Raw genomic sequence first — 23,461 nt, 5'->3', positions numbered from 1 at the left:
GTTGTGAATTTGATAATAACCAATGAGAAGAAATGTGCCTTATCTCTTATCTTTGCTTCTATATCTTCAAATCTGTTTCTTTATTTCTGTTGGTTTGAGAAGATGATGAGGGACCCAAAAAATTGCCACGCAGATATATATTGGATTTTTAGAGGAGGAAATGGAAATTGGGGAATCTGTTAATGGAAAGATCTTTGCCAAGTGGAATCATTGATATCCAATGAGGATGTGACAATTGTTTGACTCAAAATTCCTCCTGGCAAAAAATATATCTATTACTATGACTTGATTGAGAAAAATTGGGTGGGATGAGTCCTTTTTTTATGCATTCGAAGTATATTTTGGTGCTGACATATAATATAAGATTAAAAATATTTTAGTTTAACACGTAATAACTCTATTGTATGGTGGTACAATTTTGACAAGCGAGAGTTTAAAAAATTCATGTTGTTTCAAACATCGAGATTCTTTTTATGAAAAAAATCATGTCTCTTAAAGTTGCATACTCCGAGAGTTCGAACTTGTGATGGAGTTTCACTCGTAAAAGTTTCAAAATCCAGCGCCTTATACTAGATTATTTCCATATTTTAGATTAATATATTGCTGTCCAAATACTCTTCTTCTTTTTTTCTCCACTAAAAGTGGCTAATCATTTAGTAGTGGCTAAAACTTGACAAAAAGTGGCTATATATGCCAATTTTAGGAATTGGGCCACTTCAGATCAGGCCCAGTCCAATTATTAGCTTTTTCCTTATCGTTAATGGGCTAGAAAGTGTTCTACTCCGTGTTGGACCTTACAGCAGCCCGTTTAATAAGAGCATTTTGTCAAGTTTTTTGCACATGCTGCCACAGTTTCTAGGTAACCTAATTCCTTTGAACATAAGTTGAGAAAAATTCTGCCTTACTCGGAATAAGTTGTGTACAAAATTGAATTACGTAGTATAATTTGTGTATTATTTCTATGACCTTATTTCGTTAAACATAAGTTTAGAGAACTTTTTATCTTGCTTGATATAAATTCAGTAGGAATTAAATTGTATCTTTTACTATATAACTTATGGATTTTCTGAACTGAACATAAGTTCTGTAATTATAATTCAAAAATATTAGTTTATGTCCAATAAAAATTATTTGTTATTTCAATATCAAAATATTTTCCACTACTTATTTTTACTTAAAACATTCACCATAAAAATTAAAAACCATCCTTAGAAAATGGGCAATTATGTTATGTGAATCATGTCAAAGTTGACACGTAAAGCTTTATATGAATAAGGAAAGGGAAGTTGTTGAGAATAAGTTACTTAAAAAGTTATTTTGTTGCCTGTCTAAATTTGAGGTGAGTAGTTCTTTTCATGCTGACATTTCGTTTAAAAAAAATAACTTATTTTGTAGAGAAGAAAGAGACAAGAAGGATTTAGAAATCTGAAATCACCACACAAATCAAGAACAAGAAAAGGACACACTTCTGGCTTCTCTCTCTCACTGTGGATTCCCCATGTAGGATAAGATAACAAATGTCGAGTTGAAATTTAGGTCACATTTTTATTATGATATAAAAATATTTGAAATAAAGTAAAATTTTTAGTTTGACATATAATATGGTTTTTTTGTAAGTTGTGTTTTTAAACATTATTAAAATTTCTTTAGTTTCATAAGCAAACATTCATAAGTAAGTATAATATACCATCACAAAGTTAAGTCTAAAAAAACAGTATATTTGTTTATCAAACTATAGTTAAATAAAGTAAAATTGAACATAAATCTTGGTACACTACTCTTTAATATGATCATTCAAAATACCATATTAACAATCTTCTCACATTGAATGTGTTTCTCCATCGGACAAAGTAACATTGTTATTAATAGTTTATTGATTAATATTTTAGTAATTATATCATCATTTTTATATGACGAAAATATATCTAATTTCATTTTTTATTTTTGCCAAAAGAATTATGTAATATTACAAAGATTATGACAATTTCTATATCAATATCATGATGATTCATGTCTAGTTTTTAAATTTTGAATCTATTTTTCAAATTTTGAAAGTTTATTCAATCACGTTGCACATAAATTAGTGCCTGAAGTTGAGTGCGGTTTTTGGAGCTCTCTTTCACTCTAGGTAAGCCCACAAATAATAGTGCAATTCTTTATATGAAGCTAAAATCCTTTTGTATTTTGAATATCAGCATCTAACAACATAAGCGATATTTCTCCCCTCACCCTCTATTCACGTGGGATTCGAAAAAAGCAGAACATTATGTTAAAGCTTACAATAACATCATAAAGACGGAGAAATTACTAGTGACCGAAGGCTTTAATTTGTCTTTCAAAAGAAAAGTAAAATTCAACTCTGATTAGAAAATTAGGACACATAACATTGGAATATAAAATGAGCTACATCCGCCGCTGGAATATAAAATAAAAGGACCACAATAATAAACTCTTTTCCAAGTCATAATTTAAATTTCATACGAACCACAATAAATAACATCAAACCAAAATAGCAGCTTTTACCTCTAAACTAATATCCCCTATAATAATGAAGTAATGTGGCGGGTGGTGACAATAAAATCCACCACCTCTGCCCCCAATTTCTGTCCTTTTCCTAAAAATGACCACTAGGACACAAACTCGTAACTTCATATCTTAAATTTTACTTTCAACAAACAAACAAAAAAAAACGGTTTAGAGCCACTTTAAAAAATAAGCTCTTCCCATCATCAACACTAATTAACTAGTAGTAATAGTCTTAGTTGCAATAATAAATTGAAGGAACTAAGTAAACTGTGCGCCTGTGTAAGTTTTCCCAAATGACCATCCAGCAGGGATAGCATTGTTGCAGAAAACAGTGCGGCCATCACCTGTAGTTACTTTAAATGATAGAATTTGACCATCAAGTAATGCATTGCTCTGCCAATTTTGACCCCAATTGCGTGACATTGCTATCCACCCTGTTCTCGAACCTTTAATCGAAACTGCATTTACATCTCCTGAACCTCCCACGTTCGTCACCAGCACTAAATTAAAATAGGAGTGACCGTTCATTGTGAATCTGATTCCGCCTTTTTTCTGGCAAGGTACTCTGCATTAATGCCAACAAAATTAATTTTTTTTTTTTGGGAAGTGCGAATGCATGTATAACCGATTAACCGAACACCGATATAAATATTACTAGTAGGGGCCCAATCTTCGTCACGAGATATAACCGGCAGTAAGCTTCTGCCCAACTAACTAAGGAACAATTAACAAGGCACTGAAAATTGAGCGGGTAAAACACAAAAAGGTGTGATGATCAAATTATATATGTATATACTCGCAAAAATTATTGAATTTACGTGAACGACCTAAGGTCTGACCGTACAAAAGATTATTTATCAAAGTCACTGACGTTTTTTATTTCAATTTTTTTCTGCTTTGACCTTTGTTAACTGACTTAACTAACTGCAATAGTTAAGCTCGAGTTTGTTGAAATTTCAAACTTCTAAAATTGAGTTTTCGAGGTTGTAATTTTTAGAAACCTAAAAGTGTGATGGAAGATGCATCTAACTTGGGGCGAAATTGAAGTTTTGTGAGTGTAAAAAGATTTGAAATTCGGTGAGTGAAAGTTATACTAAGCGAATTTTGGGAATTCGAAAATCAGATTTTGTTCAAATCTCATGATATTTGAAGATAAATTTCAAAAAAATCCAAATTCTATACCATGAATTGAGATTTTTTCAAAAAAAATAAAAGTAATCTAGATAAAAATCAGGCTCTTACCTTCTGTAAGCAACAGGGACAATCCCAGCTCTGTACTGAGCCATTTTTTGAAAAACAGGCTGAGCCAGGTCAAAGTGGTGCAATGGAGGATTGCACCACCCACCAGCATTATTCGGAAGGGCAAAATTTGGTGGGCAAAAATTAGTAGCAGTTACCACTATAGAGCCTGGAAGGCACCACTTCGAATTACCCACACATTTAAGCTCAAAGCAAGATCCACAACTCAAACCATTATTGAACAGTGCTGTACTCAATGCTGCTGTGTTTGTACCATATCCTTCACTGTACAAATTCCCATAACCACATGCTCCACCTGAATTATAACAATTAATATAAATCTTTGTTCGACATAACTCAATAGCTTTAATTTAAATAATTTGAAATTCATAAATTAAAAATTCTAGCTCGAAAGTTATTAGCATACCCATAGTTCCGGAAGCATCACCACCTCCATAGAAAGTTGCATGAGCTTCAATCCATCCTTGTTCATTTCCATGGACACAATTAACAAATTGTATACAAAACACACCAATTATGGAGAACCACAAAATTGACATTTTTTTAAAAAATAAAATAAAATTGAGAGATGTTTGGCACACTTATAAACTTAATGTGTGTGCGCTTAAGGGAAAAAGTAAGAGGATTTTGCTCTAGGAAGAATGAGTTTAAGTTGCAATGAGAAAAGAAAGGGACTGAGGTGGGAATAAATAGATGTTACGGGAGAACAAAATAATATTTCAATTTTTTAAAAAAAATTCTGTTGCTTTTAGGAAAAACTGGTATTTTTTTAATTTTATTTTCGAAAGATACTCTTTCAATCTCAATTTATTTTTTATTTTAAAAGAGAGATTTATTATTTATTATTTTCAACTTATAAAAGTAAGTAAATTACATAAAAAAAAATCATCAGTTAAATTTTAGATTTCTAAAATATTATTATAAATTTAGTTTAGTAAAATACATTCTTTTAAAGTGTTGTGCCAAATTAATATAGCTTATATAAATTATGAAAGTAATTGTGGATGTCCACGAGTCTAGATATAAATTTTCGACTTCTCCTAACTAAAACTATATCAACTCACATCATCTTCATGACTTCACCCTTATCTTCACTCATAACTTTCTTACTTATAGTTAATGTCATATTTATTATTAATTTTTATAATATCTTATATAGGTAATATAAGATATTTATTAATCCAAAATCGATTACAAGGTAGATTAGTGGTGTTGATATTTTGAAATAACTTAGAGATTGATAAAAATGAAAAAAAGTTGGATGATGACCCAAATTATATACCCAAAACTCTGTTAGGATCGGAAATAAGCGGGTGTAAACGCGGAAGTTAGCAAAGCAAACCTCGAAAGACCACGAGTAAGAAGACAACGAGAAATATACCAAAAGACACAAAGATTTAACGTGGTTCGGTCAATCGACCTACGTCCACAAAGGAGATGAGCAATCCACTATAAATATGAGAGTACAAAATACAGAGAGAAACAACCTCAACCAATTCACTCGGAATACATGGGAGGTTCACACAAGTGATAACATATCAAGCTTGTGACCCACAAATTCTTCCTTTAACCAAAACTCTCAAAGCTCTTTAAGACTACATTGTGAATGCCAATTAACTTAGAAGGAACATTCCTCTATTTGTAGAGTCCTAAACCTTTTCCTACAAGAAAAGGATTAGTCAATTCAAAACCTTTTCCTTAAAAGAAAACCTATTTATGGTCAGAAATTTAGGACAAATAAAACCTAACAAACTCATGTTTGATTGGTTTATGAAATTCATGATCGAAAAATCTATTATATAGTCATAATTGTTTTAATTGACTTGGTTTCTCCAATAATTTTAAAAAATTTAATATTTCTTTTTTTTTTTGATGATTTGCAGCGTTAATTTGTAGAAACTGGTGAAGCAAATTCTAAAAAAATTAGAAGATGGACAAAAAATGTGGTTAGAGCAATGATGATGGTTCAAGGTGGAGGAAATGGTGGTGGAGTGAATGTTGAGTAACGAGAAAGAGAGGGAAAAAAAGAAAAAGAAATAAAAAACTAAAAGAGAATAAGTTAAATTTAAAAATATTATTATAATATTATTTATTTGTTCTGTTGACTTCCACATGCCTCCAGGGGAGTGAGTACACTCTCTATGTCATGTCAGCATCTAAGGGTGTAATTATTCCGTTTTAAAATAGTTTAGGAGGTGATAGGACTCTCATGAAGAATAAGTGTGTATTTGAAAATTCGATAATAGATTAAAGGGTCATTTAACTATTTTCTCTTTAAAATATTTTTTTTTATTAGTTTTGATTTTAGAGGTAGTACTAGTAATTTATTGTTCTAAAAATAACAGATCACAAAGATGAAACAAGTTGTGCGTGCGACTACTAATCAAAATTGTGATAAAGAGATAATGATTTGAATTCTTCTGTGTACAACACTAGTTTTGTAAGAAAACATTTTATCTTTTTATACAATATTTTTTAGTTTGATAAAAATCTAATATATATAAATAGAAATATAATAAAGTTAAGAGGGGACCCGATGAGCCCCTTTTTGGTCCTGCCCTGTCTACCTACTAACCTCCGCTTTAGGCAACGCAACTTGTGAAAGGGTTTAACTTATTTTTTTTCCGTTAACAACTTCTAAAATAGTACTCTTACTAACTAGTAAATATAACTAAGAAAATTAGCTTTTGATAGAAATTTTGAGGTTTGATACCTAGGGATTTGTCTTTTACAATAATTCATAACTTATGTGTATTTTGGAAATCTTTTAGACAAATATTTGAAAAGAAATTAATAACTAAAACAATATATTGACAAAATAACCGCCCAAATGGCCACTGTTATGGTGACATTTTATGCATGCAACTCAATACTTCTAGAAGATAATTGAATTTATTAGACCATACATTGTGGAACGATCTGAAATTGATCAAGTTTATATTAATCTCTAATTATTCAATAACCAAGAATCAATGGTAATAAGTCTGAAGTCATGTTGAAAGCTGCCACGTCAATTTCGATTCAACGAGAACATAAAATTATGAAATTTATAGATTATTAATTTTGAAAAAGTCAGATTCAAAATCCAAATATTACTTTGTCTTTATTTCTGTAGTGACATTTTATGCACTGAACTTGATATTTCTAGCTATAAAGTATGGAGGATAATTTGATTTTTAAATTAAGACATAGTGGAATGAATCACTCTCTAATATATCATTGAACAAGAATCATTATTCTTCTTCATTAGTTGTACCACACAACTGTCATTGTGCCCAAAAAAAAAGTCAGACTAAGTATCTGTACATTATAAAAATATTTTTTTTGAGTTATAAAATTGGCCTAAGGGCCTTATTATTAAAAAAAAAAAAAGCACATTATAAAATATAAAGTCACTAAACAATTGTTAATAACCAAGAACATACTCAAATTTGTCTCAAGCATAATTTTTAAAAAAAAAACGTTTTTTCGCGCAATACTTAGACAAAATGAGCGACTTTGATTAAAAAAGGTTACGACGTACCTTCATAACATATAATAAAATGAAAGTTGAGTAATTATTAGGAAAGTAATCATATCCCTAATTATTAGGGTTAGTGGATCGAATTTCAAGTGCAATTTGGAGTAGAATCAGATTTATGGAAGAAAAAGGCTGCTTGAAAAATTGGTTGCTAGTTGCTACTGATCCTGCCTTGGAACAATCAATCAAAGTAGACCAGACTAACATGCGTGGAGCCGAGGTTTTTCGAATTTCAAAATTATAATATTTTATATATATTATATATTTATTTTTTCATATTTTAAATTATCAATAAAAAGTTTAACTCCGACATAAGAGCCTAATTCTCATCTAATTTATTTTGCTCATTATATATAATTATATATATTTATATTTTTATCGATAGATGAATGAGAAATTCTTCTTCTTAGTTTTTATATAGAATTTAAGCTAATTTTTAAAAGTAAGTTAGACTTTTTTATTATTTGTCAGGATTCTGAAATAGATTATGGTATGGTGGTGCATGGCATATATGATGAGATTTTGAAGTTTGAATACCGAATCTAAGAAAGAGGGGGTAAAGTGGTCACACTTCTGCCAGAAAACTGACATTAAATCCGCACAACTTGAATTCTGCTATTCTATTACACTAATTTATTTTGTGTGCTATGTTCTTGCTCTACTACTTGTGCCAAAGCTTTATCACAAAGAACATCTTTAATTCGTAAAAATAAAAATAAGTTGATATATTACTATATTTTCTCTGTTTCAAAAAGAATGATTTTTTTTTTATCTGTTTCAAAAAAAAATGATCTCTTTTCTTTTTAATAATATTTTAATTTTGACTTTTCACATTGTATGTTTAAGACCACAAGATTAAACGACATTTTGATACATTTGACATAACTTTAATTTAGAACTACAAGATAAAAAAGTCTTTTTTTTTTCTTAAACTCTACTTCAAATCAAACTAGGTTAACTTTTTTTATACGAAGGGAGTATTATTTTTAAAATATTACTTGTGAGATTAATTGAATATATTAAATTATTAGTATGTTCTTGCTTTACTCCCATTCTTCTCTCTCTCTAATTGATTGCTACTTTCTAATTACCTAGTCTTCTTCGTGCTTAAGTGTATATTTTTAATTTATGACAATGATACAAATTAACAGGCTCGAGCTCGCCGAATTATAATTCGACGTTTACAAATTCAAAACTTTTCATATAATTTAGCCTATTTTTATTATTGAGTTTATAATTAAAAATTTAATGAATTTTTCAATACAATATAGAACAAATCCGTGATATGATTGCACAAAGATAAAAGTTAAATTCAAAGTTCTGATGGGAGCGTCATTCCCAAATAAATTTTATAACATGCAATTTAATTTTAATCATAATACTGTATTAACTTTGAATATTCGAAAAAAACCATAAAAATAGAGTAGCGGAGTCAAAAGTTATTTAAAGTAGGCTCCTCATAGTGATATATAGGGTTTGTATATCATGCCTTTTTGTAGGCATCGATATATGCATGCAGACTGCAGAGATAACGTTTTCTTTTGGTAAAAAAGTTGTGAGCTCTTTAGCCTTTTAAAGGATAAAGCTTCAACAATACCTTACTTAATCCTTTTTATTTTTTCTTGTGGTTGACGGTTTCTTATATACTTTACACCTATTTACTTCATTATTCCGTGGCCTCTTCTCTACTTTAATTTGGACGGCCATGTTTTATATATTCCTTTTCTTTTTCATTAAACCAAAAGATACAAAGTATTATTAACCGAAATAAAAATGCTAAGTATAATATGCATCACCTAAAGAGTTTATTTTGTTTCCCCTCACATTATTTATCATGTCTATTACTTTCTTTATGTCCCAATTTATGTGTTTCGGACTTTTTAAATTTTTATCATGTCTTTTAACATAGGATTTTTAAATTGGCTGATACGAAATTTTCTTATGTAAAAGTTTATTTAAAAAAAAAAATATTACGAGTCATATATAATTAATCTAAATTTTTAAAGACAGTTATGATCAAAGAACAATTCGTTTGATTTTGAATATTCTAACATCATTTCATAAATTAAAATTACAATATTGTGAAAGAATTTGGTTATTAATCGTCATAATCTCACTTGTCGATATATACTCAATTTCGACTCTTGTATTAGGTTCTCAGGGGTAAATATATACTGCTAAGGTTCATTCGAACCCTCTTTGTCAGAAAATTACACTATATATATGATTAAAGTTTTAAATTATGTGTATATATACACTATTGAACCCTCTGAACACACAACAAAGGCGTAGCTTAGTGGCGTTGGGGGTTCAGGAATTCGCTCTACTGCCCGCCCATTTATTTGTGGATATTGTTTGTGATTAAATTTTTCTTAACCCTCTTGATTAAAATTCTGCCTCCGCCACTGCTGACGACAACATAACATACACATGCAATGCCAAATTAAAGTGACTTTTAAATCAAAATTAAAAGATAATTAGGAGAGACCTATATTTAATTTTTTAAAACTTATTTTAAGTCATTTTGTATATTGTCAAACATTTTCAAAGGTATTTTAAGGCAAAAGTTATTTTTCATAGTTGTCAAACAATTCCTAACTATTCTACTAAACTTACTCGTTCAATTATGTGAAGTTTTATTTTGTTTGTTTGACGTTTTATCATTTGTTGTAAGTACTTAATAAAAAAAAAATTCACTTTATTATTGTTATACATAACATATGAAGAGGGAAAATGTCTCTTAAAAAACATTTTAGTCAAAGTTTTCGAGTTTTGATTGAATTATACATCAGCTCATTTAAAAGGGTTGAATTAAGCGGATCAAAATACTTGAGTTAAATTGAGATAATACTACTAATGTTAAGCAGTATGGACTTCAATGTTGTGGATGGATTCAAGATATACAATTTATGAATTTGTACAATAACTTTAAGTTACCATACAATGATACTTAAATCATAAATTCAATATTTACATAATAAAGCATAAGTTACTAAATTTACCTGAGTTTTCACCCAAATAGAAATTACTTATAGAATTTAAGTAGAGTGGGAAGTGGAAACACTATTCCATTTCAGGAATGGCTCAATTAAGTAGTATACTGTATACAAGATACAAGACATTTGGGCCAATGGGTTTTCTAAGCCCACTAACTGGTAGTCTGAACAATGAAAGAATTGCATGGGCCTAACAAACAAAAACAAAATCTAGGCCATTTTAAATATGGGCCTTAAAGGCACATTCAAATGCATTTTTTCTCTCTTAAACCCTAGCTTGGAGCCGTCTAAAGTATTTCACCCATGTATATATAAACACAACTACATGTCTTCATCTTCACACATCATAAACCCTAGCAAGTAACATTTTCTATTTGTTTGATTTTTCTTCAATATTACTTGTTTGTGTGCTATCTATTTACCTAATTGTATGTATGTAAGGTTAAGCGCAAGTGACGATCTTCAATTTTCAATACTCCGTCCTGGAGGAAGATGAAATTTTGTTTACAAAGGAAATCAGAATCTCTGATGCGTTTTCATCTCTTTTCGTTTTGTTTTTTTACTTGATTTGTTGATCTGGTGACTATTAGTTCTTTGCCTCTGCCTATGATGGTGTTAAATATACTTTGATTATTTTGTATGAAACAAACTTAAATCTGAGGCTAGAGGTTTTATTTTTTTACTTTGTTAGTTTGCAAGTGATGACAAAACAGACAGGGACATCAGAACTCTATTATAGGGTAAAAGATGACTAGTCTAATGGGAATCTCTCTGATGCAATTCAACTAACATCAAGTATTATTAATTTGAAGTGAAAATTCTCAATAGTTTTATGCTTATGATTTTGTGTCAGAAATTTGTCCAACTTTTAATTTGTTAAGCCTTTATTTTGTATGGTAATTGCAAGTGATGATAAAACAGACAGGGACATCAGAATCCATAGGGTTGTGATGATTTGTCGTTGGGAATCTCTCTGATGCACAATACCATCTTCATTAATGTGTTTATTTTAAGCTTTTAGTTATATTACAAGATAGAATCCTGGAATTAGTGTTTTTATGGATTGAATTTGTATAATATTTTGCCAGTGATGTTACTAAAAAAGACTTGTGATACTTCATGATCATGTCAACGAATCATCGCAGCTGAGGCTATATTAATTAATTAATTTTTGGGCTCTTGTTGACATTATTTGCTCCTTTTTCCTAGTTTTATTATGAACTGCTATGTTGATTTGAATTTGGATAGTTTTCGTTGATTGCCAATGATGTATTCATATTTGCACTTATTATCAGAAATAAGTATGATGATCTGCAATTGTCACTACCTCTGAGGCAAACAATCAATCCCCCATTGTTGATTTGTTTGATAGCTTTTTCTTTCCTCTCAGAATATTTGTTTTGTGTTGCATGTTGCATCTTTTACTTGTTGAATTCCAATCCTTTTTGGCTTGATTTGAAAATTTTATGGTGTTCTAGATTTCTCTCGTCTATATTTTGCAAGGATTTGAAATTGTAACTGAAAGTGACTGGAGTCTATGCTGTGAACAAAGTGGAAGATATGTTAGTAAAAACACTCTCTTTGCTACTGGCACAGGACAATCCCAGTACTAAAAGGATTATTATTGTCTAATATATCAGATACCAATGAATCGTATAATAAGCCTCAACATAAACTACATGTTGGTAATCGATGAGTGTAATTTAATCGAATCATCATTATAATATAAAAACTATACGAACTGTCTAATGGTGTTTCCAGACTTTAATATGGCAGTTGAGTGCAACAGTAGAAATGTCTTGTTCTCAAAACACATTCATTCAACGGTACAAAGTATACAAAATGTTTATGTCCTTTTTATTTGACATTAGTATTATGTGTCTGCCCCCATCCCTCCTTAGTAACTTTGGTAAAGAAAATGATTTTATTGCTTCGACTCAGAATCAAATCTTCTAAAGAGTAGAGACAAATCTTAAAACTCATTTTAGCTGGCCTTAGCTTATAAACCACTATCGAAATACGTAAGTTTTACTTCAATTTAAAGAAAATATCTTCGGATTTAGGGGGTGTATTGATTTTTTGATTTAATTTTATACTATCCGATTTAGGTTTTTGATTTTTGATTTTAAAAATTTGTAATCTAATTAGAATCATAATAAATTTGATTTAGTTAACCAGTTGAGCAGAACTCGCTATTACTGAAAAGAAAAAAAACGCATATCCATAATGACTATATACGCTGGCAAAATTAAATACGTCTGGCAAAATTAAAGAATATTAATTTTGATTTTGTAATTTGAAATGTACAATAAGTTCCACAGTTGAAATCTTTAAAATACGAAGAGTACACCTCAGCACTATGTGTACTTCACTTGTTCTTTTATATTAAAAAATGAAAAAGGAAAGGAAAGGGTTTGATATATCTGAATTTTATTATTTGAACGGATAGATCCTCGTTATAAAGGTGACTCTAGTATATACTTGTTATACAAAATGAAAGCATGTAAGTACCATTTTTAACGAACAGAAGTGTGAAAAATAATTTTAATTTAATGTTAAATTATCATTTTTTTAAAAAATATATAATTCGTATGTGGTATATTTACTCCTTTCCACACTTTTTCTTTTACCTTTTTGTTTGAAAGACTAATTTAAATTTAATGTTTAATGGTCAAATTTATTTATGTTCACTAATTTTTTTTAAAAAAAGTTTATTATAGATGTCTCTTTTTTTTTATAAATAGAAAAAATTAAATTACAATATAACCGCAAATAAATACTTTTTTTTTTTATTTTTTATACTAAAGAATGAAAGAAATAAAAAAAAACTCAAATAATCATAATTAAAGAAGTCAAAATAATAATGGGCAACTTTCACATATAGCAAACATAAAATTCATATTGTATGTTATAACAAAGTTCGTTAATTGCGCTCCATAACAAACATATATATGTATGATTCGCTATATATATACAATTGAAGCGAATTGTATAAAACGAAAAAGAGAGAAATTATATATAATTTGAATTTGTATAAAATGAGAAAGAGAAAGGCAAAAAAGACTTGGGCATGGAAATATTTGTATTGTATAATTATAAGTGTATAAGGCGATTATATACAATTTAAATTTGTATAAAATGAGAAAGAGATAAAGGCAAAAGAGACTTGGACAGGAAATATACAATTGAATCGAATTGTATAAAACGAGAAAGAAAGAAATTATATACAATTTGAATTTGTATAAAACGAGAAAGAGAGAAAGGCAAAAGAAACTGGGCAGGAAAGTATATTTATTGTATAATTATAAATGTATAGGACGAAAATATATGTATTTGCTTATGTATATACAATTTTCTCTCGCTCTATACAAATAGAAACACAATTTATACATTTCGTTTCTGTTTGTATAAGTGAGAGAGGCGAGGGTGGCGAGCGAGATTAGGAAGAGTGGCGAGCGAGATCTGGGAGAGGTGAACAAAAATATATGTACTTATACAATATCATATCGCTTTATACAAACACAAACACATTTTATACATTTGTGTTTGTATAAAAAACGAGAGAGGCGAGAGAGACTGCCACCAAACGAGTGTGATGAGCGAGATTCCATCAAGGAGAGTGGCGAAAATAACTATAGTTTGCTATAGGGTACAATTGAATCAAAGTATATTTATAACATTTAATTTGAATTAATAGTTTCTATTATATACAATTTTTTCAATAATTTATGTAATAAAAAGATTAAAATATACTTGAACTTTGCTAGAAGGATCATCGTATATACTCATATATAATTTTTTTTAAAATTGAAGTCAAATAAATTTAAAATTAATTTTTTCATTTTCGTGCGATAAAAAATATATGTGAACTCCTTTTGTATAATAAAAATATATAATGATATACGTGAGTCATTTATATAACTATTAGATTTATATATAAAGTATATCTTATGGATAAAACCTTTACCTTGATAATAATTAAATAAATTATTAATATTAATTAAAAATTAAATACTAAAATATGACCCTTTTTTATCTTTTTAAAAATAAAAATTTAATATATGTTTCTATCCCCACTCAATATATCTTTTACGCTTGATCATTAAAATAGAAAAACAAGAAACAAGTGGCGAAGAAGAGAGTAAATGAATTGTACATATCCAAATCCATAATTCGACAATCTATGAGATTCCTTGTGGATCCCATCCTCGTCAGCTCCACGGCTACCCACCTAATGGGAACTCTTTCTGTGGGTAAATGTCGGACCCATTTGTTTCCATAAACCATTCCATCATCATAAACCTCCATTTTATGAGTCCTATTTTCTTTTCGGAAAAAGGACAAATATATCTTCGTATTATTGTAAATATTATGTGAATATTTTTTATCATATTTTAAAAATATTAATGTTTTTATCGTTTAAAAATTAGAGTATATATATTTTTTATAGTACGGATATATATGTGTCATAATTTTATCCACCGAACCAACATCAAATTGATTGATCAGTTCGGTCAATAAGATTATGTCACGTGTCCCTTTTAGTCATCTGTTAGAGTGAAGGTCATATACGCTCTACTTTTTTACGGCAGAGGCACCAAATATCAAAAGTATGACCGAAGATATCTGCATATCATTTATGATAGTTCGAAAATATATTTATTTTTTTTCCTTTTTTTTTAATTCAATTTATGATAGTTCGAAAATATATTTATTTTTTTCCTTTTTTTTAATTCAATTTTTTATTCTTTCATTTCAAATTTACAATCTTAGAGTTAAATGTGTTTATCAATGGAACAAATCTAAAGTTAAAGATGAAATATGTTTACCATTGGAGCAAATATATATATTTTTTTCTGTTAGTGATGTTATCCACAACCAACCCCTCTTATCTATTGGTGAGATATAGTCACGATTCTTGTATTGCAAAAGAAAAAATCTAAAGCACAATTCCAGCTGTCATATTGAGTTAGTAAGATGGATGGTGTAAAGTAAAAGCACATTTCATGTTTCATGTGAAGAGCAAATAAAACAAAAACACACTATGTTTTACGTTAGAATATTACAGTGGAAAATTATTCAATATACACAGTAATTCTTTTGACTCTATCAACCCTCTGAAAGTAAAAAGTTTGCATTCATAATGTTCTAAGTTTTTGGCAAGACTAAATATCCAGTAAAATTAGAGTCAAATACATAGTCAAGGTATGAATTCGATCGAAATCATTAAATTATATATTTTTACAAATCATGAAAAGGTATATGTCTCAAATTTTAATAGAATCATGTATAATACGAAGAATTCAATATTCGTAATTGTGCACGCTCTAGAGTTATGTTATCACGCGTTACGCCCCCAAATGTATATGACCACAATTACAATTTGCAATTCTTGAAGTAAATATTAAAAAATGATATTAATGAAGGAACCAAAGCCATTACAAGTTAATTATGGAGAACTACGTGTTTGAAAATGAGACGAAAGGAGAAAATGTTGCAATCGTTTAACAAATACACAATTGAAAAGGACGTTAAGATTTAATAAAAAGGTATGGAGAACTCCATTTTGGTTTTTATTCAACTCTCAAACAATACATAGCAATTAGAAACAAATCCAAATGGGCATAACTGCATAAGCATTACTCGTTCAATTTTTTTATAATTCTTCTTTTGTTTTGTTCTATAATATGCTTTGAGGTGTATGATATAAAAAATTGTTATATTTGGACTAAATATGAAAACTAAAAATACCATATACTAATAAGGATTGAAGTGGAAGTGATCTTATTATAAACCAACATTACTTATATCTAATAAGTAAGTGTTGAATATTTTTTTTAAATTAAATTTTTACACTTTTAAAGAGCAAACAGATTTTTCTCAAGGCTTTCAAAAATGTAATCAACACAAAAACACCGACGTTTTGTTTCAGCCTAACAATGACAATTTTGACAATTACTTATCTTTTACCACTTCACCGTATTAAAATAGATAATTATCTATTTATTTATTTGTAAAAAAAAATAACGGTTAATTATCACTTACTTTTTAACTTTTTATTAATAACTAATTATCATTATCGAAAATTCAATTCTTAATAAAACTAATCTAATGGCCTAAATATCTTTCAACTTGGTTTTTAATTTTTTTAATAATGTCAAGGTAGATTTTGTTCTTTTATTTGTTAGTCTAGCTACTACTTCAACGAACTTTAAAATTGGTTTAAGATAAATTCAATTTATTTTTTAACAAATTGAAGATAGCCTCTCAAGGTTTGCTACTTGTATTTCTAGTCAAAGTTAATCAGAAATAATCTCTTTCACTTTTATAAGATATAATTAAAATGGCATACACCTTAAAATTTTTAAAATCTCATTTATAAAATTACATTAAGTTAACAATCTCTCCACTAATAGCTATCTGATTATGAACTTGTTAACGAGAAGGTTGAACTTGTTACTTGTGTAATTATTGAATTAGCTGTTGCTATAGTCTCTCAAGGTTTATTTTAATTTTCATTCTTACAAAGCCAACAAATATAATTGCATTATAAAAGGGTATAGAAAAGAACTATAATGGAAAAGATTGGCACAATGCATTTAATCTAAAATAACATAATCATTATTTCAAAATCAACGAACAGATTGACCAAAAAAGCAGGGCTTATCCAAAAAAACACCCAGCCCTGCTTTATGGAAAACCCTATTAAACAATAAATATTTACAAATTACAATTTCAAAGCATTTTTGCTCCAAAAAAGAATTACTCCAATTAATCTTCTAATCCAGATCTCCATTTTAAGCCATCAACAATTCAGCACTTTCTTTTAGCCCCAAATTTTTATTATCAGTCAAATCCACATATTCTTTCTTCACTGGATAATCATAATCATCATTTCTTGATAATTGACCTATTGAAGCTAAAGCTAACAACTCAGATTCATCAAGCCCTTTTGCTGGACCAAGACTACACCTTTCAGTCCCATACCTTCCTAATGCATCTTTGAATTTTTTAATCTGCATAATAATAACAAAATTTACCATTAAAAAAACTAATCTTTTTACTGTATACATATTTGAGGGAGCTAAAATATTGAAAAACTTACAGTTGCATTGGTACAGCTAAAGCTACAGAGTTTGCCTTCTGCACCTCTGTAAAATCTGAAGAAAGGTAAAACATGTATCCTAAGAGCATGACACATGGATTTGAGTTCTTCATAGTTTACTTTGAGAAAAATGGCATCTGGGTTTGATTCAGCCAGTTGACATATCTGCAAAAATTGAGAAAAAAAAATGAGATTTTTTAAAAATAAAACACAAGCAAATGAAGAAAAGAAAACCATTTTAGGTAAAAATAACATACCTTAGGGTGTAAAGTTCTGCAACCTCCACAACCAGGGGAATAAAAGTCAATTATAACTAATCTGTCACCAGCAATTAACAATGAATCAGCCAGTTCTTTAGCTGAATGAATTTCTACCATGTTAGGTTTAAGGGTTTTGTCCCACCATCTTAAAGCTTTGCTTACACAAATTGAAGCTTGTGCCTGAAATCAAGAACACAAAAAAGATTCAATCTTTGAACTCCAAAAAGGCCAAGAAAAAACACAAAAAAGATTCAATCTTTGAACTCAAAATAGCCCAAAAAAATAAGCACAAAAAAAAAGAGTTTTTCATACACTGATTGACATGGGTCTTGGAGGTTTAACATTCAAATGGCTAAAACCAATCTTCTGATTTGATACATCCAAAGAATTGCCCATAAATTCATTTGGTGTCAAATCTGTAACTTGCAGAGCCCCAATTGAAGAGTTAACAGAAAACCCAGTTTTCAATAAACAAGCCATTTTTTGTTCTCCCTTTAAGACTAATCAAGAATATAGCATCCAACAAACAAACCCACCTACCCTTTTGGATCAAGAACAAGTTTCTTCAAATCAAACAAGAATGCAACAACAAAAAACTCAACTTTTTTTTAAAAAAAATTGTGCTTTTTTATGGTTGAGAGGGATGAAAGGCAAAAATGGATTTGTGGGTTTTGGGGTTGTCTATGAAACTTTAAAGAAGAAAAGAAATGGTGAAGAGAGAGAATAATTAAAGGTCAAAAAAAGTGAAAAAAAGGAAAAAGATGGATTAGGTGGGGTCAATGACTCATATTTAAACTGTGAGGTTTATCCATCATAAACAAATTTCCCTTTTTTTTTCTTTTTTTCCTTAATTTTTTTCCTAATTTTCAGGTTTTGGATATACTAATTGACAATGTAGGCTGCTATGTGTCTGGATCTGATTTGGATTATCGAGATGATTAAGGATTATTTAATAATCTTGCTTGCGTGTATTTGTGTTGGCTTTTTTTTTCTTTCTTTTTTTTTCTGTTTGTTATGTTTTGATTTTGAATTAAAAAAATTAATAATTATTTTTTGAATAATTGGATGAAGATGGTTATTTTAAGGCAAACAATGAGCATCTATATGAGCTGGTTAAATTGCAATATTGTCGATTTTATCAAATTTGGCAGTTTATGAATTATCCATTGCATTTTCACCGCGTAGCTGACTATGTCCTCTGTATATTTATTTTGGATAAGGCCCCACAAATTCAGTATCTACAACTGAAATATACTTATTATGTGAAAGGCTCGTAATATATTCGATATAAATATTATTGGTGTGATTTAAATTACACGTATTAAGTGGATGCTCATAGATTTGTTAAAACATATATGATACAGATGCTATTGTTAAGATTTGATATACGTAACATGTGGATGTTCATATTACCATTAAAATCTATACGATGCAGATACTATTGGTAAGATTTACACGTATTCTATTATTTTTAGATACAGATACGAATTGATAAAATCTATGCATATTTTACTATTTTTATAAATCACCTAATAGGATTTATGGTCGTTATTATTGTTGGAGTAGATGTTTGACTATGTTTATTGAAGAAAATAATATATTTTTAAAATGAAAAAGTGATATCTGAAAATTAAAAGTTCTGTTTTACATTACAAATTAATTACCATTGTTCATTATCATTATTTAAATTTACAAGTCAATTACTCATTTTATATGACAAATTGCTGAAAAGTAGATGTTGAGAAAGGACGATTTACATTAGCTAATAATATTGAACCAAAAAAATGCATAAATCCTCTATCCTTTTATACAAAACTCAATAAATAGAAGAATAAATTATGATTAATTTTCTAATTGTAAGAATAAGAAAAAACACATAAAGAAATGAAAATTTGACGAGAGACAAAATCAGAGAAAATGAATTTAGTAATACAAATATTAACTATTTCTCATGACCTCTTAATCCCTTGGACATGAGATTCTAAAAAATAATTAACGAATGTGAGTAGATTCAAATTCAACAGATGAATTTGATCAGAGTGATGTTGAAATGATACTTCGAAATTTTTTATTTTAACATATTATATTATATTATATTATATAATTTGAATAATTTTTTTGTCCGATTCAAATAATGCGAAGAGAAAGAAAACAAAAGAGGTAACTTCAACGTAGATATGTGGTGTGCATTAAAATGGATCCAACGTGTTAAATTTGTGTTCCACTAAAACTGAGTGTGGACATAATTTTAGGTTGAGGAAATTATGTGTCCTTATAATTTTGATAAATAATTAACTTAACCAAAAATGTAGTCAAACGATTACATTAACTTTTGACAAAATTCTTGTATGAGTCAAAATTAGCCCAAATTTCACTTTATGTATTCAGTATTTTGACTCGTATAAGCCGTCCAATAATGAATATGTCATTTCGTCCTAAAATGACTTGACAAACTATTTTGACCTAAAAAGGGCTAAAAGATTCAAGCCAACAGGTTTATTAAACCTTTTACAGCGTGTTGAAATAATTTCACTAAAAAAATTTAAGTAGAAAATAAAATTATTTACCATCAATTAAAATAAATAACAATTTTTTTATTTAGTTACTACATAATTTGTTTGTCGCTATCTTTTATAAAAAAAATTAGTGGCCCAATTCATATATGACATCCATTATCCATATGTGATAGGCTGATAGCACATTACATAAAACTTGTGTACGCGGTAGCTTTGGTCCCCTTAGGTTTAATCATTAATAAGGTAAGGGGAAAGAAGATATTTTGTACGAAGAACAAGTATGGTGAGGTAGTTCATTGGTCAATTAAATACATATTGCTCGGTGTATGTTACTAAATATTTTTTGGGATTCAGAAATTTATTATCGTTATTCTTTAAGTGAATGTTAGAAAAATTCATTTCTATGCAATAGCTTGCGAATCAAGAGAGATGTAAATTATGTGCTAAATAAATTCGATACGATGAGCTTAAATGAAATTGCATTAGGAGAGAAAATCGATCTCTAGAACACCACATGATGCACCTCTTCAACCACTAGTACTAATCGACTCTTGATCCTCTACTTTTATTTGGATCTTTTTACTTTTAAAATAAGTGAATTGAATCACTATCAAGAGTAACAAAGTTGAATACTTTAGAATCAATTATACATACATACACTCATTTAACTCCAATATCTTAATAGCATTGCTTTATTTGTAGCAAGTCGACAAAATTTATTAGTCTTTTCATATGATAAACTTCTTAAAAGGATTCTTTGAGGAAGGATGATTTACATTAGTTAATCGTATAGAACCAAAACAATCCATAAATCCTTGTATACAAAATTCAATAAATAGTAATAAATTAGAATATGATTAATTTTCTATACGTAATAATGAAAATTAACCATGAGATAAATTTGGATCGACTACTTCATCATTTGTAATATGTGGCGGTCCATAACAATCACAAACTTCTCCCCAATCACAAAAAGGTGTGCAACCATCACGACGTACGTGTTCACAATCTTCATCTTTTGAACATTCATTTGGATAAGCTTCCACTTTAAAATAAAAAAAATCTATATATATAAATAAATACATTAGTCATTTTAGACGTGATTTATGAGAAAATTAAAGAGATGATTCAAGAAAATTACATACCTATTGCAATAATAAAAAGTGTCATGGTATAAATCAACTTCACGGTTGCTTTCTCCATACCTAAAATGCTTATATTCCTCTTTTCACTATATGAACTTCTATATATATTTAGACAATAACCTCATTTATGAGAAATAAACGTTATATTTTGAGGGAAAAAAAAAACTTGCTAGTCAATGCTCCTTTTACTATTCCGAATTAATGTATGTATGTAACTCCCTTTTGAAGTTATGAGCCTTTACATAGTGAAGTAACGTATTATCTTTAAATCTTTCACTTAGAATATGATTATTTTCTCCTCTAATATTCAGTAGTAATATTATTATTAATAATACATCAAACGATGTTACAAGGAGTTCGATAGTTTATTGAGATGGTGAAAAATAATATGGACAGTAGAAAACAAATCAAAAATAAAATTGTTACATCTCTTATTCCCTTGGACCACGGATATTATAGTTTCAATAATTATTTTATTTTTTGTCCAATTCAATCAGATATGTGGTGTGCATTAAAATAAGTACGAACCAGGTAAATTTATATTCCACTAGATCGAGCTGAGTGTGGCCATAATATTCTTTTTCTCCAATAGTTCATCTACCACATCCAATATCCATTTGTGTAACACGGGCGTCATAAAACTAGTGTACGTCACAAAAATATTAGTAAATATTTACTTTTACTTTTTGTCTTATACATTTATTTTTGTAAAATTAATTGAGATGCATATAAATTTATTCGAATAAAAATAAATAGATATGGTTGGAAACATTACGAAGAAGCATGATGAGGTCTTCGAATCGCCAATGGTATTGGAACTGCTGGTTTCTCCACGCCTACTTGTCTCATTGATTCTTCAACTTATCTTGGGATTCGTTCCTTTTGGGAGTATTATACACTATAGTCTTTGTCAGCTATAACCTAATAATAATCTCATTCATAAAATATACAATCATTTTATTAGGTCATGTCATAAGTTTATATATCCTATTATTTATATTTTAGTGATGAGTGAGTTATAACTATGACGAAATAACATATTTAAGGATAACTTGTTATTATCTAGATGATTTTTGGAATAACTGAAGATATTCTTCGTCGGAAAATTATGTTATATGTTTATGTCAAATTCTACTACTAAATAGCATAATATTTTTTTATTTTATTTGGTCAGTCATTCGTCGTAAAATTACGTTATATATACTTATGTCAAATTTTACTATTTCCTCCGTCCGGAATTGTTTGTAATGTATCACTTATCGAAAGTCAATTTGACTAATTTTCAAAGGTAAATTAGATCACATCAATTCGATATTTTAAACAAAAAATTAGATATTCTAAAACTATATGAAAAGCACTATAAATTACAATTTTTTACATATTAATATGATTAAAAAAATAATCTTAAAATGTTAGTCAGTTTTTGTAGTTTGACTCTAAAAGTAGAAATTATGACAAATAATACCGGACGGAGAGAGTATTAAATAACACAACTTTTTTTGTTTTATTTTGTCAGTCTTACGCCAGTATCATATGTTGCCTACGATGAATTAATACAATTGCTGCAATTTGCACGATAATAGAAGAATCTCTGGTACATCTTAATTACCTAGCATTAATTCAGATCAATTAGCGATATCCCTTTTTTAATACAATTTATCTACTTGTAAGTTGTAATTGAAGCTTCCTATTTTTTAATTGATAGCATATTCTGTTTATTTTCTATCACGGGCTCCATTTACCAGATAATCGATCAATAAGAAAAGGCAATCCGTGCATAAACTTTGTTCGTAGCTTAATTATGTAAAAAATTAGAACTCCTCACTGTATTAACTTTAGAACACGATCACAATTCTCAAACTAATGAATTACAATATAAAATACTATAATAACAAGTAATCAAGAATAGTAATAAGAATGAGGACGACAAATTTAGATACGAGTAGAAATACACGTTCTACTCAATAATATCATAATCTTCCATCTTTAAATCGCATCCCAAGCAAATTTGTTATTGGGCCGTCTTATTTTCTGGCCTCTTTGTTGTTTAGCCCTGGCCCAATATCTTGCTTCTGCATTGCTCTGAATCATAGGTAGAGAATTATATAATACAGCACAACGACTAACCAAACT

At 28.8% G+C, this 23,461-nt stretch overlaps 2 protein-coding genes and 4 non-coding genes across 6 annotated transcripts; 4 read left to right on the top strand and 2 right to left on the bottom strand.

Moving 5' to 3' along the window:
• Positions 1-2,428: 2,428 nt before the first annotated feature.
• LOC107012609 (expansin-A15-like) lies at positions 2,429-4,463 on the bottom strand. Its single transcript, XM_015212487.2, has 3 exons — positions 4,193-4,463; positions 3,769-4,081; positions 2,429-3,091 (listed from the first exon to the last, which is right to left on the bottom strand). The coding sequence occupies exons 1-3, from the start codon at positions 4,323-4,325 to the stop codon at positions 2,785-2,787; spliced, it is 753 nt and encodes a 250-aa protein (XP_015067973.1). The 5' UTR covers positions 4,326-4,463; the 3' UTR covers positions 2,429-2,784.
• A 6,441-nt stretch (positions 4,464-10,904) lies between these two features.
• On the top strand, positions 10,905-10,965 carry LOC114076625. Its single transcript, XR_003577681.1, has one exon. It is a non-coding gene; the product is annotated as a small nucleolar RNA Z267 (small nucleolar RNA).
• A 28-nt stretch (positions 10,966-10,993) lies between these two features.
• Positions 10,994-11,083, top strand: LOC114076628. Its single transcript, XR_003577684.1, has one exon. It is a non-coding gene; the product is annotated as a small nucleolar RNA R44/J54/Z268 family (small nucleolar RNA).
• Positions 11,084-11,201: 118 nt separating this feature from the next.
• LOC114076629 lies at positions 11,202-11,285 on the top strand. The gene has a single exon (XR_003577685.1). It is a non-coding gene; the product is annotated as a small nucleolar RNA R44/J54/Z268 family (small nucleolar RNA).
• Positions 11,286-11,561: 276 nt separating this feature from the next.
• On the top strand, positions 11,562-11,639 carry LOC114076591. The gene has a single exon (XR_003577652.1). It is a non-coding gene; the product is annotated as a small nucleolar RNA snoR122 (small nucleolar RNA).
• A 5,239-nt stretch (positions 11,640-16,878) lies between these two features.
• LOC107012527 (thioredoxin-like 1-2, chloroplastic) lies at positions 16,879-18,425 on the bottom strand. The gene is made up of 4 exons (XM_015212393.2): positions 17,980-18,425; positions 17,665-17,847; positions 17,408-17,572; positions 16,879-17,318 (listed from the first exon to the last, which is right to left on the bottom strand). The coding sequence occupies exons 1-4, from the start codon at positions 18,145-18,147 to the stop codon at positions 17,100-17,102; spliced, it is 735 nt and encodes a 244-aa protein (XP_015067879.1). The 5' UTR covers positions 18,148-18,425; the 3' UTR covers positions 16,879-17,099.
• Positions 18,426-23,461: the final 5,036 nt, after the last annotated feature.

The sequence above is a fragment of the Solanum pennellii genome, chromosome 3, assembly GCF_001406875.1.
Source record: "Solanum pennellii chromosome 3, SPENNV200".
Lineage (NCBI taxonomy): Eukaryota > Viridiplantae > Streptophyta > Magnoliopsida > Solanales > Solanaceae > Solanum > Solanum pennellii.
Note: the sequence above shows the minus strand (reverse complement) of the source record. Positions and strands in the feature narration are given on the sequence as shown.

Coding starts and splice junctions, on each gene's coding strand:
- LOC107012609 (XM_015212487.2), bottom strand. CDS start 4,325: ATGTCAATTTTGTGGTTCTCCATAATTGGTGTGTTTTGTATACAATTT. Junction 4,082..4,192: donor TGATGCTTCCGGAACTATGG/GTATGCTAATAA, acceptor GTTATAATTCAG/GTGGAGCATGTGGTTATGGG. Junction 3,092..3,768: donor GTCCCTGTTGCTTACAGAAG/GTAAGAGCCTGA, acceptor GCATTAATGCAG/AGTACCTTGCCAGAAAAAAG.
- LOC107012527 (XM_015212393.2), bottom strand. CDS start 18,147: ATGGCTTGTTTATTGAAAACTGGGTTTTCTGTTAACTCTTCAATTGGG. Junction 17,848..17,979: donor CAAGACCCATGTCAATCAGT/GTATGAAAAACT, acceptor TCTTGATTTCAG/GCACAAGCTTCAATTTGTGT. Junction 17,573..17,664: donor GCAGAACTTTACACCCTAAG/GTATGTTATTTT, acceptor CAATTTTTGCAG/ATATGTCAACTGGCTGAATC.